Source organism: Berghia stephanieae, chromosome 7 (genome assembly GCF_034508935.2).
Source record: "Berghia stephanieae isolate SIO BIC M18660-M18661 chromosome 7, UCSD_Bste_1.3, whole genome shotgun sequence".
In the NCBI taxonomy this organism is placed as follows: domain Eukaryota; kingdom Metazoa; phylum Mollusca; class Gastropoda; order Nudibranchia; family Aeolidiidae; genus Berghia; species Berghia stephanieae.
Window position 1 is genome coordinate 65,889,599 of NC_088366.1, and position 15,675 is coordinate 65,905,273.

At 34.7% G+C, this 15,675-nt stretch overlaps 2 protein-coding genes across 2 annotated transcripts in view; one reads left to right on the forward strand and one right to left on the reverse strand.

Moving 5' to 3' along the window:
• Positions 1 to 651: 651 nt before the first annotated feature.
• Positions 652 to 6,902, reverse strand: LOC144977671 (beta-1-syntrophin-like). Its single transcript, XM_078923109.1, has 7 exons — positions 6,666 to 6,902; positions 5,822 to 6,050; positions 5,062 to 5,453; positions 4,261 to 4,403; positions 3,117 to 3,313; positions 2,104 to 2,297; positions 652 to 1,124 (listed from the first exon to the last, which is right to left on the reverse strand). Exons 1-7 carry the CDS (start codon positions 6,885 to 6,887, stop codon positions 1,032 to 1,034), a joined length of 1,470 nt encoding a protein of 489 aa, XP_078779235.1. The 5' UTR covers positions 6,888 to 6,902; the 3' UTR covers positions 652 to 1,031.
• A 43-nt stretch (positions 6,903 to 6,945) lies between these two features.
• LOC144977672 (conserved oligomeric Golgi complex subunit 4-like) overlaps positions 6,946 to 15,675 on the forward strand; it is a 38,790-nt gene continuing 30,060 nt past the window's right edge. Inside the window, exons 1-11 of the mRNA XM_078923110.1 lie at positions 6,946 to 7,127; positions 9,007 to 9,089; positions 9,291 to 9,405; positions 10,223 to 10,324; positions 10,719 to 10,791; positions 11,168 to 11,361; positions 12,128 to 12,284; positions 13,434 to 13,540; positions 14,028 to 14,080; positions 14,528 to 14,624; positions 15,230 to 15,281. Of these exons, the coding sequence (XP_078779236.1) occupies positions 7,011 to 7,127; positions 9,007 to 9,089; positions 9,291 to 9,405; positions 10,223 to 10,324; positions 10,719 to 10,791; positions 11,168 to 11,361; positions 12,128 to 12,284; positions 13,434 to 13,540; positions 14,028 to 14,080; positions 14,528 to 14,624; positions 15,230 to 15,281 (1,150 nt within the window). The 5' untranslated portion in view covers positions 6,946 to 7,010. The remainder of the gene's footprint in view (positions 7,128 to 9,006; positions 9,090 to 9,290; positions 9,406 to 10,222; positions 10,325 to 10,718; positions 10,792 to 11,167; positions 11,362 to 12,127; positions 12,285 to 13,433; positions 13,541 to 14,027; positions 14,081 to 14,527; positions 14,625 to 15,229; positions 15,282 to 15,675) is intronic.

The following is a 15,675-nucleotide window of genomic DNA, read 5'->3' on the forward strand; positions in this document are numbered from 1 at the left end:
ACACTTACTCTTACTTTAAAAAAAAAAAAAAAAATCAAAAGCAAAACTCCTTCAGTGTTCAGAGATGTTTTCAGGGACTAATTTATTCCAACATAATAGCGCTTTGAGATAGCGGCTCACATATGACTTACTGCGCCAAGTCAATAAACGAGAGAAACTACTAAAGGTACTGGCATAGAGATATCTTAAATGCATGTCAACCAGCTGAAATTGTCCGCCTTCCAGAATACTTAACATTTCTGAAAAAATCTTTTAACACGAGTGAGTTAAAAATGCATGACGTTGTACGGTGTTACGTTTCAATTTCACACATTTTAGTGCTCAGAAACTGGAAGAAAGGCAACTCAATCCGGTTGGCCAGTATGTACTGAAGGTGGTCATGGGTAATAATATCCTTTAGATAGTCAACTTGGCCTGACTCAAATATATTAACATATTTCATATTTAAAAAAAAATAAAATAAAATAAAAATTAATTTAAAAATCAGCACGATTCCAGTGTTTACTCTTTAATATCATACAGTCGAAATATGGAGAAGAATAATGAAGATGATTTTACACCGGAGCTTGTCTCAAAAATAACCCCCATTCAGGGTTATAGACTTGAAATTATATATTAAAAAAAAAAAAATTATTGAGGAATTAAAAGAGGTTTTTTTTTTTAGATAAGGTAGTTTTGAAATATAAGATAAAATCAAATTTCTAATTGTTAATGACAGTACTATGGGATATCAATAAATAATGGGAAATTTAATGTAAGCTTCAATTTAACTACGAAAACAGATAAAATGGATGCTTTGGGTTTTCCCTTTATCAACAAAAAGGATGAATGAAACATTCCAGATGAATGAATCTGTAGTTTCATTCATCCTGTTTGTTGATAAAGGGGAAACCCCGAAACGTCACATTATCTGTTTTCGTAATTAAATTGAAGCTTACATTCAATTTCACATTGTTATTTATTTTTTCGAGCTTCGAGCAGCAACATATACATTACTATGGGATATTATGGAAGGACTATTCACTCCTTTATTATGCTATCAATCCCACCCTGCTGACTTTGGCCGACAAGAAAGTGTGAATGACGAACACAATTGGCTTGGGACAAGAATTCAAATCCAGCTCCTGTGGATGGAAATAAACATTTTGCAACTGTGAGAAAAAGTTCTCCCCCATTTCACAATAGTAACAAATTTAAAGCCTTGAATAGATGTGACCTGACAACCATCATGCTTACTTACTAACTTTTTACAACATAGCTTACCTTCGAATTGGACTAGACATAACACCTGTTAGGCGATATTACAATTTTTTCGGACAGAGATAACACTGTTAATGGCCAGGTACTCATTTCACACCTGAGTACGGTGAGAGAATGTGAGTAAAGAGCCTTTTCCAAGGACTCAACTATGCGCCGAGCTAGGCTCGAATCCAGGACCTTCCGATCCGAAAGCGAGTGTCATACCACTAGACCACATAGCTGCACAACTACCCAGCACTGCATTTCATTGGACCAGATGTATTCAAACACTTAGAAAAAAAATCAGAATCTACCACGTATTATGAAGAAATATTTTAAAAACTTTAGTTCACTCTTACAGATTTTGAAAAATTAAAAAGACTATTGAGTTAAATAATATTAATCCGTTTTCACAAGGTAATAACAAATAGAAACATCCAATTAACTAATAATTCTAAAAATGTAAAATTTTAAAAAATATAAAAATTCTCAAAATCCCCAAATAAACAGAATTATTGATAAGGAAACAGGCTTCAACAGTCGTGACGTCACTTCCCTTGTGATGACACTTAGTAACTTAGTTACTGGTTCTAAACTATCGGAACAATGGTCAGATGCCCTTATGAAATACTTCTCCGACGAGCACAAAAGTTTATCCAGAAGAGAAAAACATAAATCTGATCATGTTTTGACTTTTATTCATTTTGATCACAAGACATGTGAAAAGTTCTTGAAAGCATGAAGAATAATAAGTACTGATGTTCTTCGTTTAGAACCAAGCTGCTCGTTGCTGGGTGGACGTGACATCAGACCATTGTATCCAATTATGGACACAGAATAATTTTTAAAAAAAACAACTTTTACCTGCTCTCCACAATCAACAAAGTCCAACCACAAAAGTCGATGCCCGTCGTCTGAGGATAACCTTAATCGTTCAAATGGGTATGCCCACAACACAGTCTTGGTATTCACGTCAACCCCTTCTGATTCGTCCATTAACGTAAAGCCATCTTCGTAATGAACCGTTAACTTGGCTTTTTTCCCTTTCCACGTCACACCTGAGGAGCAAAGCAAAGTGATTAAGATGAGGTCCTGAACGTGGGGAAAATTGCATATATAAAACATTTGTTACAGTGAATGACATAATCAGTCGGATAGAGAGAGAGAGAGAGAGAGAGAGAGAGAGAGAGAGAGAGAGAGAGAGAGAGAGAGAGAGAGAGAGAGAGAGAGAGAGAGAGAGAGAGAGAGAGAGAGAGAGAGAGAGAGGGGGGGGGGGGGGGGGGAAGAGGGGGGGAGTAAAGAATAAAATGTAAATATTCTCGCCTCAGAAAATTATCGTCCCCTGTTGACGTCAAATATATTTTCTGACCCACTGTCTACCAAGTAATGACATAATTGTACGGTTTATTTGATCTGCTGGTGGGTACTTTGTAATAGACCAGCATCCAATCCAAAGGGTAGTGAGCAAGATAAACTCCACTTCTAAAGCATTTTGGCTATGAAGGACTGTTTGTATTTTGATTTAAAATGACAATGGGGGTCCCGGTAGCTCAGTTGGTAGAGCACTCGCTTCACAAAGGGACTGAGATCAATCCTGGATAAAGGCGAGATTTTTTCAGACCCCCGTCCACCTAGCTGTGATTGGTGGGTCTGTTAGATCTGACGGAGAGTATTTTGTGATAGACTAGCATCCTGTCCAAAGGGTGGCAAGCAATTGTTTTGTCTGTTTCAAGCTCTAGAAACAGGAATAAACACCTGCTCCATGGGCTTAGATCTCTCGAGTTCACCCTCATTGAAAATCGAACGAATTTGTTCGATTTTCCATGCATATGAACTCGAGAGAGTTAATGGTTTTGAGGGACTGCTTTAGTGCATACCACAAGAGACTTGTTTGGTAATGGAAGCAGCACCATGTGACCCTTGCACCAAGGCCCTGGACCAGAAGGCCAAATCTCTCTGGGTCTCCACTCTAAAGACGTGCACCTCCACGCCACTACGGGACCCAGAACGAGTACCGAAGGACATGATGTCAGCACCAGACAGCTGGTTGTTCTGTTTGCTACAGTGGACAAGTCTGAAACAAGAATATCATGAATTTGAATGGAGTATTTCAAATAATAATAATAATATAATAATAATAATAATAATAATATAATAATAATAATAATAATAATAATAATATAATAATAATAATGTACTTTACTTTATTCATCCAAAAGGAAATTTTTGTACAGACGTATAAAATGCCGACAATGATACATACATAAACATATTATACGTAAATATAATGTGGTAAAGTAAAATTTGGTAATAGGTATATATAGTAGTGTTGATAATATATAGATTGTTTTTGTGATATTTGCCACAAAAATACTCCAATAATAGGTTGTTTGAAAAAACTAAGGAAAACATTTTTAGCACTACCTTTTTTTCGGTTACACTTTCATGATATTGATACATTTTATACACTGCTGCTATTGATATCATTGTGGTATACGCTTTATATATGTAAATTTTGTATATTTATTTGTAACATGCATTGAGCATCACACAGTGATCAAAATGCGCGATATAAATGCCATATTTTATTATTATTTGTTTCTATTCAGTTAAATAATGTAAAATAAACCAAAAACTGGCAATCTAGCTCCAATAGAATAGGAGAAAAAGTTTCTGAAAGGTTAAAAAAATTGTGAACAGAATATTAACTTTGTCCACACTATTTTGACACTTCAAAAAGCCATAACTACCAAAATTTTGATGCTAGATTGTCAGGTTTTGGTTCATTTTTCATTATTTAACCTAGAAATAAATAACAATGTGAAATTGAATGTAAGCTTTAATTTAATTACGAAAACAGATAGAATGGATGTTTCGGGTTTCCCCTTTATCAACAAACAGGACGAGTGAAACACTACAGATAAATTTACATCCTGTTTCTACAGAAAGAAATAGAATTTGTAAGAGATCCAGTCTCATAAGTACAGACTGGGCTAACTAAGGTCAACATCATCTCTATACCTGGTGGCCAGCAGGGGATGTGACTGGAATGGCGTCGCCCACTCCTCCTTGCTCCATGGAGCTGTGTCGTACAGTAGGATGTCCTTGTCTGTCAGGGCTATGAAGACGGGTTTCCATGTGCTAGCGCCCTGGTCGCCTGCCAACTAGACAAGGATGATAAACAATAAATAATATATCAATTGACAACAAGCAGGCTATGAAGAGAGCTCGGCAACTAGAGGGATGATAAACAATAAATAATATATCAATTGACAACAAGTAATTTTATTGAAAAATTCTTTGAATCTAAATCTAATCGAAATTGGGAGATAAACAAAGTACAGGGCTACAATCTTACACCACACAAATTTCATGGCTAATCCTCAAGAAATTAGTGTATTATAATTGTTATTATAAAAATCTCAAAAACCAATTTGAACAGCTCATTTGCAATTAATAGACTATCTATTTTAAAACAAATTTTCCTTCACGTCCATTAGGCCCTTGGAGTCGGAATTTATCCCAGTTTCGAGAACGGACAATATCAATTGCTGCTACCCTTTGGATAGGATGTTAGTCTATTGCAAAGTAAGTACTTTCCACAAGATCAAACAGACCCAGCTACCCAATCACTGCAGGATGGGCAGGGGGGGTCAGAAAAAAATAATCTCGACTTCACCTGGGATTGATCTCTGTCCCTCTGTGTGTGAAGCAAGTGCTCTACCAACTGAGTTATCTGAACGCCCATCTTAATCTTAACTTAAAGATTAAATTAAATAGAGGGTGAAAAATTACAAAGTGAAAAAAAAAAATATTGTTTACCTGCTCTGACAACCAGCCCATGTGTCTTATTTCGTGTTGATTAGGCGCAGAACTCAGAGTCAGATTCGCGTCATCGATGGCCTGCTTTGATAGCATCATGACGTTAGAATGAATGGCGTTGAACCAATCAGACGCTGTGGCCGGGTCGGGCAGTCTCAGGATACAAACCCCCTTCCCGTCGGGCGAATGAAGTTCTAGAGTTCTCTTGTCTGAATCGTGCATGGTGAGATTTCGACACAGGTAGCACATTTTAAGAGGGAGCGTTTTAGTTTCAGACCAGGAGTTGCCAGATTTAGATCCATCTTTCTGGGCAGAGTCCTGGGTACCCCAGCCGAGTTCGTTCAACGGAGATGACTTCCTGAAGTACGGGGTCACTTCTCTGAGATACTTAACTAGAAAAAAGAGATACAATATACGTGACTTAAAAGAACAGTTCGTAGAAAGTGTCATTTACAAAGAGAAAATTTATTAAATTAATGGTCCTCGGCTTCGGATCAGAAGGTCACGGTTCAAGTCTTGGTTTGAGCGGTGCATTGTTGAGTCCTTCGAAAAAGGCTCTTTACTCACAATATCTCACCTTACCCAGGAGTAAAATGAGTACCTGGCCATTAACAACCAGGTAGGGGGGGGGGGGTAGAAGGTTCAGGAAAAAAACCTCAACTATACCCAGAATAGATCTTTGTCCCTTTGCACGTGAAGGTGCAACTGCCTAAATTTTAAAATCAAACCTAAATTCTAAAAAAAAATCAAATGCCTTTACCCTCCATTTCCACAATCCTCCCCGCCTTCTTCAAAGCTTTGACAGCATCATCATGAGTTGCGTCTCTCAGATCCTCTCCATTCACCGATAAGATGGCATCACCCACATACAGTTTTTCTGTCCGATCTGCAGCCATATTTTTGAATATCTTGGAGATGAGGATCGGCATACGATTCTCCTTCCCTCCCTTGATACTGATGCCCAAGCCATGTTGCTCCTCTTTCACAACCTGATTGAAGAATAGTAAAAACATGCAATCTGTAAATGCTGTAGAACAAATATAATTATAATACATCAGAATTCTACCTACTAAATTACATCATCATCATCATTGCCTTTTACAATTTGGGTCAAGGTTTAGGCCACAGACAAACAGTTTCCATCCCTCTCTATCTTGAGCTAACTTCTTCATCTCGTTCTCTTCTCAGGTCATTTAAATTTGAATAATCAATTTGGAAGTTTTGGCCTAAAGGAGGAAGAAGAAGACTTTCAGATATTTTACTTACCTACCTTTTGTTTTGGAAGGATGATAGATTAAAAAAAATACATAGTGAGAAGAAAAAGATATCTTTATTTATTGTTAATTGTTACTTGAAATTTTAAGCCACGAAACATTGAAACTCAAACAGTAACTGAGAGGATCAGCCTTTCTTGACTTGAAATTGAGGAAGAACTCTCGACTGACTTTTCAAGGTTTCAACTTAGCCTAGTCTAGATTACACTATGACATTGTTCGGAGAGCAAACAATCCTGCACATGCATCATTTCAAAATTGTCGATGCAGTTTATGCTTCAATAGACCACTCCAGCCATAAAAAATTATGCATATATTCGTCCCAAATACCTTGACATATCTTTTCTGTCCAGTGATGGATTCGGGTAGCTCACTGTTTCCATTCACTAATCCATGGCCTGCATCCACAGAGCCATTCACTGATGATGACTGATCTGGATTTTCGGAGAGAGTAAGGGTGAGGGATTCCTCGTTTAATGTTACATTAACAGGGCACCACTGTTGTCGAATAAATACTTCGAAATCGCCAGATCTTGGCATACCATTCGCCATTTTGATCTTCTCGATAACTCCGGAAATATTTTGACTGTTTTTGTTTTCTTTTAGAAGGAAGTCTTCTCTCCTGGAGTTTCATTTGGTGTCAATGGATGGATTCTATCGTTGACGATAATAAACATGGCTCACAGTTCGGCGAAAGGCGATGCCACGTCTTCGGCTAAAGTCATGGATGTGGATAATTTAACAGATATGGCTGATATAACAAAGGCTCTTGAAAGTCTTTGTGACGAGGAGGTAATGGCATTTAAGTATCTACTAAATAAGTCGATACTCTCCTTGCCATGATGTCTAGCAGGAAGGCAGTGCAACTTTGTTCTTCAATCACTTCATCATCATCTTCCTATTCCTGTTAGGCACTTTGATAAAATTTTCAAACTCAAAATATCTTGATTTGACTCAGTTAGGGGGATGGGACGAAAAAATATAAAATTTGATACCTTATTTGTTTCTCTACGACCTACGGTTCCAGAGTTATTTATATTTTTCTACTGAAATTTTTTGTCAACTTTACAAAGAGAATCTGTGATCTCACTGCTGCCTCAAAACCAGCATCTCGCGGCGATCGGGAAATTTTGAGTCTTGCAGTCAACATGGCCCACTTATTGTTTTCAGTAATTTTGTTTCAATTAAAAAATAAATGGCAAGTGTTAGATATCATTTTAAAGGTCAGAAAATAAGCTTTATTTTCATATAAATAATTTTCATGTATGGAAAGTATGGAAAAAATTAATGATAAACGAAAATGGAAAAAAATATGAGGTTTTTGTCCTAAAAAGTGGGGTTGGTGGCGGAAAAAATAAAATAATGAGCGAGTATATCAATTTTGATGAAATTTGGCAGAGATATTCTTCAATTAATTGTCTATCGATGTATGAAGTATAATTAAAATGTATCCATAATTTAAAAAGTTGTTATAATTCAAAAATTTATAAATTTTTATTACATAAGTTTTCTGAGAAATATAATCAGGAATTGAGAATGAAATACACCGTTAGAAAGCTTGTTTTGTGCCCTTTATAATGATACCAAAATTAGTCACATGGGTTCACAAATAACGCCATGGTGACCAACACAGTAAAGGGTCAAACATAAAGTTCCAAAAAACGAGTTTCACCTTACAGTGAGCCTATCGGCGGCCACTGGACTGGAGTTATCAAAGTGCCTATTCCTGTGTATTAATATAAAAACTGATGAATAGGCTGTAGAAAAAAAAATAGTGAAAGCCAATTTACAACTGCAACAAATACTTCATTTAAACAGGAAGGAACGAGACTCCAGTGTTAACCCTTCGCCTCAGCAAGGCATATTGCTATTATAATTATTCTGCTACGCAATCTCTCAAATTCAAATCGCATTGTCATTGACTCATCAATTATTCAAATTGATTGTTTCATATCAGTGCCCCCATTTTCATTTACTCTCCAATACCATTTCATATCGTTAGGATGTGAGAGTTATAGAGGTTAATGATTATTTTTCTAAGTTCAGATTAGTCATTAAAAGCCATCATCAATTCTTATAACCCTTGAACTTGAAGTTCAACTTCAGTTGGAGTTGGAAAATGACGAATGAACAAATACACTAATCACTAATAATTCACAAGACTAGACAGATAATAAAATAGATAAATATATTCATTTAAGTTTAAGCATTGTGATCACCGTTCACAGAAACTACATGTGCTGTGGGAGTTTTTGAAAGTTTCACAACAAAAAAGAAAAATAAAGGGTGAAATAATAATTTAAAAAAGAACTTTTCTTGAACTTGTCAGCATATGTGATAATGACATCAATTTTATGTAATTAACCCTTTCAAGGAACACTCATCCCCGATATGATATAAGAAATTACAATTAATAACATCCTGGGTTCTTTTATTAATAAAAAAATCATCTGTTTCAACAGTTTTGTGTCATGCGTTAGTATATATATCCATTTAAAAGGTTTTTCAGGTATAAAAGCGTAGGCAAACCACGTTTTTCCCATATGAGTTCAGATTTTTTTCCGCATGTTTCTAAAAAGCTGTTTTATAACTTGGGAACTGTGTACTTTGAAATCTTCCTGATGTATCACAAAAATTCGTCAATCTATTTGGATGAATCGTTTGTCCTCAGAAATCTATTGAAGATGAACTCAAAGACCTTCTGGAACATCAAAGTATCTTGGAAAGTAAGATGTCAGGACTGCACAAAATGCTGTAAGTCAAATTTCATTCACTGATGATCGAATTTGTATTTTAATCAAAAATGGAATTTCTGGGAAACTTTAATATTTGATTTTATTAATTTCCATTTTTTCCTCTTTTAGCAATTTAATTAACTTAGATTTAGGTATGATAGGTTTCTCAAATTGTAATTTACTGGTAATTTATTTTTTGAATTTGTCATTTCTTCTCTAGGCCAAATCTCCAGATCTTGAAAACTGATTCTAAACAGCTGTGTGGAATGATCTCCTTCACTTCCACATTGGCGGAAAACGTTAGCGGAAAAGTGAGAAAGCTGGACTTGGCTAAGGTAAAAAAAAAAAAAGAAACCAAACAAATCTGCCTGCCAGAGTTGTTATGGTTACTGCTCTCTTTTCGTATCCACTTCATGTCAACGGCATCGAAGCACACAGCTAACATATTAAGCTGTCTTACAGCATGATAAACAATACTGCAGAGGCATTTAATTGTGAATGACACGATGTCTTCCTGATACACACGTGAATGTAATGTATGTATTATAAGAAGTGATTCAAAATGATTCTAAGCTGCAAGAAGATGTGGATTGTAAAAGTAAGAAACCAAATTGTCTCTGCCATCTTTCCAGATTTTAGATGATTTATTCATGTTTTCATTGTTTTTGGTATTGGCTGAGGAAGGGGTTTGGGCCTGAAACGTTCAGTGTTTTGGTATTTTGTTCTTTTTCAAAGCTGTTATATTCTTTTTTGTTCATTACTTAATGATTAATTTCTACAGTGTGCAGAATCCACAACGTGCTCTAAGTCCCTATACATACAAAGACATTCGGTCACACAAAACTCATATATAAACTATTACTACTCAAAAGTCCACCTGAGAAGGAATGTTTTCAAAAGTCCCCTTAATATACTGAGCTTAAGAGAAACATTATTATTATTATTATTATTAATTATTATTATTATTATTATTATTATTATTATTATTATTATTATTATTATTATTATTATTATTATTATTATTATTATTATTATTATTATTATTATTATTATTATTTATTATTATTGTTATTGTTATTGTTATTATTGTTATTATCATTATTATTATTAGTATTATTATTATTATTATTATTTTGAATTTCTCTGTCCTAGAATCGAGTAATGAACAGTATGCAGAGAGTGGAAGATATTCTTGACATCAAGTTTTGTACCGATGGAGTACAGACAGCTCTACAAAATGAGGATTATGAAAAGGTTACGATGAGTTTATTTTTATTTTGTTCCTGATTTTGTTGAGTTTTTTTTTTTTAATTAAAAAAAAATTCAAATATTATTACGTTTTTCCTTCTTTTTTTTTTTTCAGTTGCTCTTATTATTATTTTTTTTATTCATGTGAATTAATTTTATAATTTTCCAAAAATTTTCAAATCATTTGGTTAAAATGAATTTTAAAATATTGGTGTTTAATTTTTTAAAATCTTGGCTTCACCAGGGATTGATCTCAGTCACTTTGCGTGTGAATCGAGTGCTCTACCAACTGAGCTAATGGGACTCCCTCATCAGCTTCTTAATTTGCTATAAATATTTTAAAACTGTTCGAATACAATGAAAGTGACACGTGTTGCATATTCCTTGTGATTCTCCACAGGCTGCCGGTCACGTTCACAGATTTAGGAGTCTGGATGAGACGGTCATAAGGATGAGTGCTGAAACCAATGAAGGTAAACAAGAACTTCCTTTTATCTATTTTGTATTGTTTTGATTTTTTTGTATGTTTTTTTTTTTTTTAAAATAAAAAGAAAAAAGTGTGTATGAAACAGTGCCAGACAAAGTAGAGAGAAAAATACAAGAAAAAATAAAAACCCCACAGGAGGTCTAAGATTCGATACTCAGTCGTAGCAGGCTGATTTTATTTTTTTTTTTTGTAGGGGGGGGGGGGGTTCTTGTGTTTTTCTATCTGCTTTGTATGGCCAAGTGGTTAAGACATTGCACTGTGACCTGGAAGATCTCGCATCCAAGCCCCACTTCAGGCAATTTCGTATATCATTTCATATAAAAGGTGAACTAATATATTATATTTTTAAAATAATTTGTCAGGTGACACTCTGGATTCTTCATTCAAGCTGCTCTACGATTCCGAAGAGAAACTAAAGACAATTGTTAATAACAAGTTTGATGCAGCCGTCCATCAAGGCGACGTTGCATCTGTGGAAAGGTTCTTCAAAATATTTCCTCTGGTGGGCATGTACTCCGAGGGACTGACCAAATTTGGAAAATACCTTGCAGCTCAGGTCAGCTTTCAACTATTCCTCATCATTTATATTTGTTAAACTATAGCTGTTCTGGAAATCATTCTATTTTTGGAATACATTTTTGGGAAAACCAAAAAATATGTGTTAAGAATATTTTATTTGAAAATGTTACATTCCAACTGGCCCATATGTGAAATGTAATTTTTTGTAGATCTTGCACTGAGAATTTTGTCAAGTAATTAGATGAAAACTTCATCAATGTAAATTGAGTAATTTAGCGCATAGAGCATGACTAGTCATGGTGATGCCTTATACAAATGCTATATAATTAGTATTAGTAGTATTATTTTTTTAATTTTTTATTATTATTATTATTATTATTATTATTATTATTATTATTAGTAGTAGTAGTAGTAGTAGTAGTAGTAGTAGTAGTAGTAGTAGTAGTAGTAGTAGTATCATCATCATCATCATCATCATTATTATTATTATTATTATTACCTGCGATTTTGAAGTCTGCGGAGGAATTTCCTCCTATTGAAAACTACAATTTTCCCCCAATCAATATACTGGCAGTGAGAGAGTTGATGTGTGATGGAACTTACAGGTACAGTTCCCCACTCTTCAGTGATAGTTTATCGTCTCTCTTACTCTAAAAAGGCAATAAAAATGGGACCTCAACGCAATCATTCAAAATTTTCCTTTTTCATTTTTTGTCACCATGAGCAGTGATTTAGAATATTATCTTAAATCCCATGTGAAATCTCATTCTCGTTCTTTATTAATTCATGTTTTCCCTGCTCAGTTGTCCGAAAAAGCAGACGGGAACCTGAAGATTGCCCTCTATCCTGACGACTCGGAGAAGCGAGCTCATGTGATGTTTGCTGACACATTAACTCTCCTGTACGAAAGTATTGCCAGGGTGGTGGAGATACATCAACCTTTGGTGGAAACTTACTATGGTACGTGGGTTTGTAATGTGCTACTGACCTATCATCACTATCTGTTACACTCTATGTGTGTAAGTGTGTAAAATAAGAATTTGGATTGCACAGTAGTGGAAATGTCTTTTATAACCTTCATATATACGTGAAATATGGATGGTAAATATTGAAATGGAAAGTGAAAGAGGATTTGATTATATTGAGATTTTAACACGATTAGATATTTAAGATTCTTTTTCTTCTTCCTCTCCTTCTTCTTCTCCTTCTTCTTCTTCTTCTTCTTCTTCTTCTTCTTCTTCTTCTTCTTCTTCTTCTTCTTCTTCTTCTTCTTCTTCTTCTTCTTCTTCTTCTTCTTCTTCTTCTTCTTCTTCTTCTTCTTCTTCTTCTCCTCCTCCTCCTCCTCCTCCTCCTCCTCCTCCTCCTTCTTCCTCTTCCTTTTTAGTCTGTAACTTCAATTTTGACAATTCCACAGACCACCGTATTTTACTTTCATTGGAGATATGAGACTACTCCAGTGTCTCAATGTTATTTGTGTGAATGAGTATGAATGGGCGTATACTCTTAAGTGGTGACCCCGGTTTAGAAGTTGCAATCATCATAGTTTCTTTGTCTTCAAATAGTTTTTTCTTCATTTAAAATATTTGACTCTATATATGAATACGTCAATCGGTTGTTTTAACATTATTTCCTATTAACTGCATTTAGTTCCATGCAATAAAAAAAAATTAAAAAAACAAACTGAGCTTTATATAGCGCAATATCCACTAAATGTGCTCAAAGCGCTTTACAAGGGGTCCCTGGTCAACAGCAACATTTAACATATGAGACAGAACATGATGCCTGTTAGGCGATATTACAATTTTTCGGACAAAGACAACGCTGTTAACGGCCAGGTACTCATTTTACACCTGAGTACGGTGAGAGAATGTGAGTAAAGAACCCAGGACCTTCCGATCCGAAAGCGAGTGTCATACCACTAGACCACATAGTCGCACACCATATAGTTTTATTTTTATTTTCTTTTGTTTTTTTGGAGACATTTCAATTGTCTTGTACTTTTTGTCTTTAATACCACAATACTACAACAAAGCAAATTAGAATATTTTCTTTTAAAGTCAAAGTGACAAGTTGATGTAACCTACTTATGAATTCTATCTCTCTTTACAGGTCCAGGCAAGCTATTCCAGTTGCTGACCATTCTTCAAAGAGAATGTGACCGACAAGCCAGGAAGATTTTTGAGAGTTTCAAAACTCATAGGGACTATAACAACAAGGTTAGACGTTTGCTCTTTTGGTTTGAAAGTAATGTTGAACCCAATATATATATTATATATATATATATATATATATATATATATATTATATATATATAAACAGGAACTATTTATTCAATGATTGATACAGCAAAGACAAGCGGTCGACCAGAATATCATTTCAGAAAAAGTGTTATATCAATCTGCGGCTAGTGCATCCACTCGTCAATCTCTCTCTCTCTCTCTCTCTCTCTCTCTCTCTCTCTCTCTCTCTCTCTCTCTCTCTCTCTCTCTCTCTCTCTCTCCCTCTCTTCTTCTCTCTCTCTCTCTCTCTCTCTCTCTCCTCTCTCTCTCTCTCTCTCTCTCTCTCTCTCTCTCTCTCTCTCTCTCTCTCTCTCTCCCTCTATCTCTCTCTCTCTCTCTCTCTCTTTCTCTCTCTCTCTCTCTCAGCTAGGCAATGAGTGTCTTACCAATTGATGTACATCTTGTATATTTTTTAACATTTCAGGTCAGACAAGTCCAGCAAAGTTTGTCCAGTGCTAAATCCTCTTCAGCTGAAAAGTAAGTCAAACGCCATCATCATCATCATCATCATCCTCAACATGGTCGTCGTCATCGGCATTGTCATCATCGTCATCTTCATTGTCATCATCATGGGCGTCCAGTATTTGCTTGAATATAAGTTCAGAAAAGTGGATGAAACAGGCAATTTTGTCAATAATGATGATACAAGTTTACTATATGTCAGTTTTTATGTGTTTGCATATTATGTTTGTGTGTTGTTTTATACGTAGCAGTATCTTACAGCTTAATCATGTGCTCTGTGAAATTTGCAGTATATTTAGTTCTATGATCCCACATTTGTGAGCTGAAAAATGGGTTTACATTATTGTTATTTTTATTATTATTATTATTATTATTATTATTATTATTATTATTATTATTATTATTATTATTATTATTATTATTATTATTATTATTATTATTTCCATCGTTTTTCTCAACCAGGACAGACCCCAGGGATTTGGATGTTCTTCTTTCTGAGATGGTTTTGCTGAGTACGAGATCTGAACTATATCTCAGATTTATGAAGAGGAGGGCCCTGGTAAGTGTTGTGTATGTTGTGGGATTGGATTCATTGAAAAACAGGTTGAAATTTTTGCGCTGATGTTCTAATTAACGCAGAGATTAGTAATACTTCGGATTACAGAATTACTTTCTGACCCTAATAAGTAATGAGCAAAAATAATACTTGCGGACAACGCGAGACAAATATTTCTCTGTTGTCTGTCTGGATATTAAGTGATGTGCTCATGTTTTTATTGTTTTTTTGGGGGTTTTTTTTGCTGTTGGCTGAAGAAGGGTTTTGAGCTCGAAACCTTCCAAGTTTAGTATTATGTTCTTTTTCAAAGTTGTTATTTCCTTTCTGACATTACGTTTTAGTCCACAGCTTCTAGTAGTTTAGTATCACTTTTCGACTTTCTGTCCCTGTATGTTTTGTTGATGTCATGAAAGAATATTGTTTTGTGTTAGAAAAGATGAGATTTAATGGATTTGAGTTTTACGATTCTTTTTGTTTTGTTTGTTTTTGTTTTGTTTATTAATGTTTCTAATCTACTGATACATGTCATTTTATCATTTAGTCAAAATTTTTTTACAAAAATCATATTGCATCTATGATAATGATTCCATTTTGACCCCATTTTTCAGACTGATTTAGAGGCCGGCAATGAAGGAGCAGGAGCCGAGGTGTCACAAGCAGGTTGGTATAGACTTTTAACTTTATCTATACTACACGAGGCTGTCTCTAAAAGGTCGTTTTTTGTGACATTTGCCACAAGAATACTCAAATACTAAGTCATTTGGTAAAAACTAAAGAAAAAAAAAAAATATTTGTCAGGTTTGTTCAGTTCAATAATGTAAAAAAAAACAAAAAAAAACTCAAAAAAACTGATGATTTCGATCCAATAGAATAGCAGAAATAGTTTCTCAAAAATTCAAAATAAACGTGGATAGAGAATCATCTTTATCTACACTTTTTCTACTCTTTAAAAAAGTTAAAACTAACTACTGTAATTTTGATCATGATTTAGATTTTCAGCTTTTGGTTTAGTCTTCATTTTTCAACACACAGAAACTGATTAAAGGAATTTTTT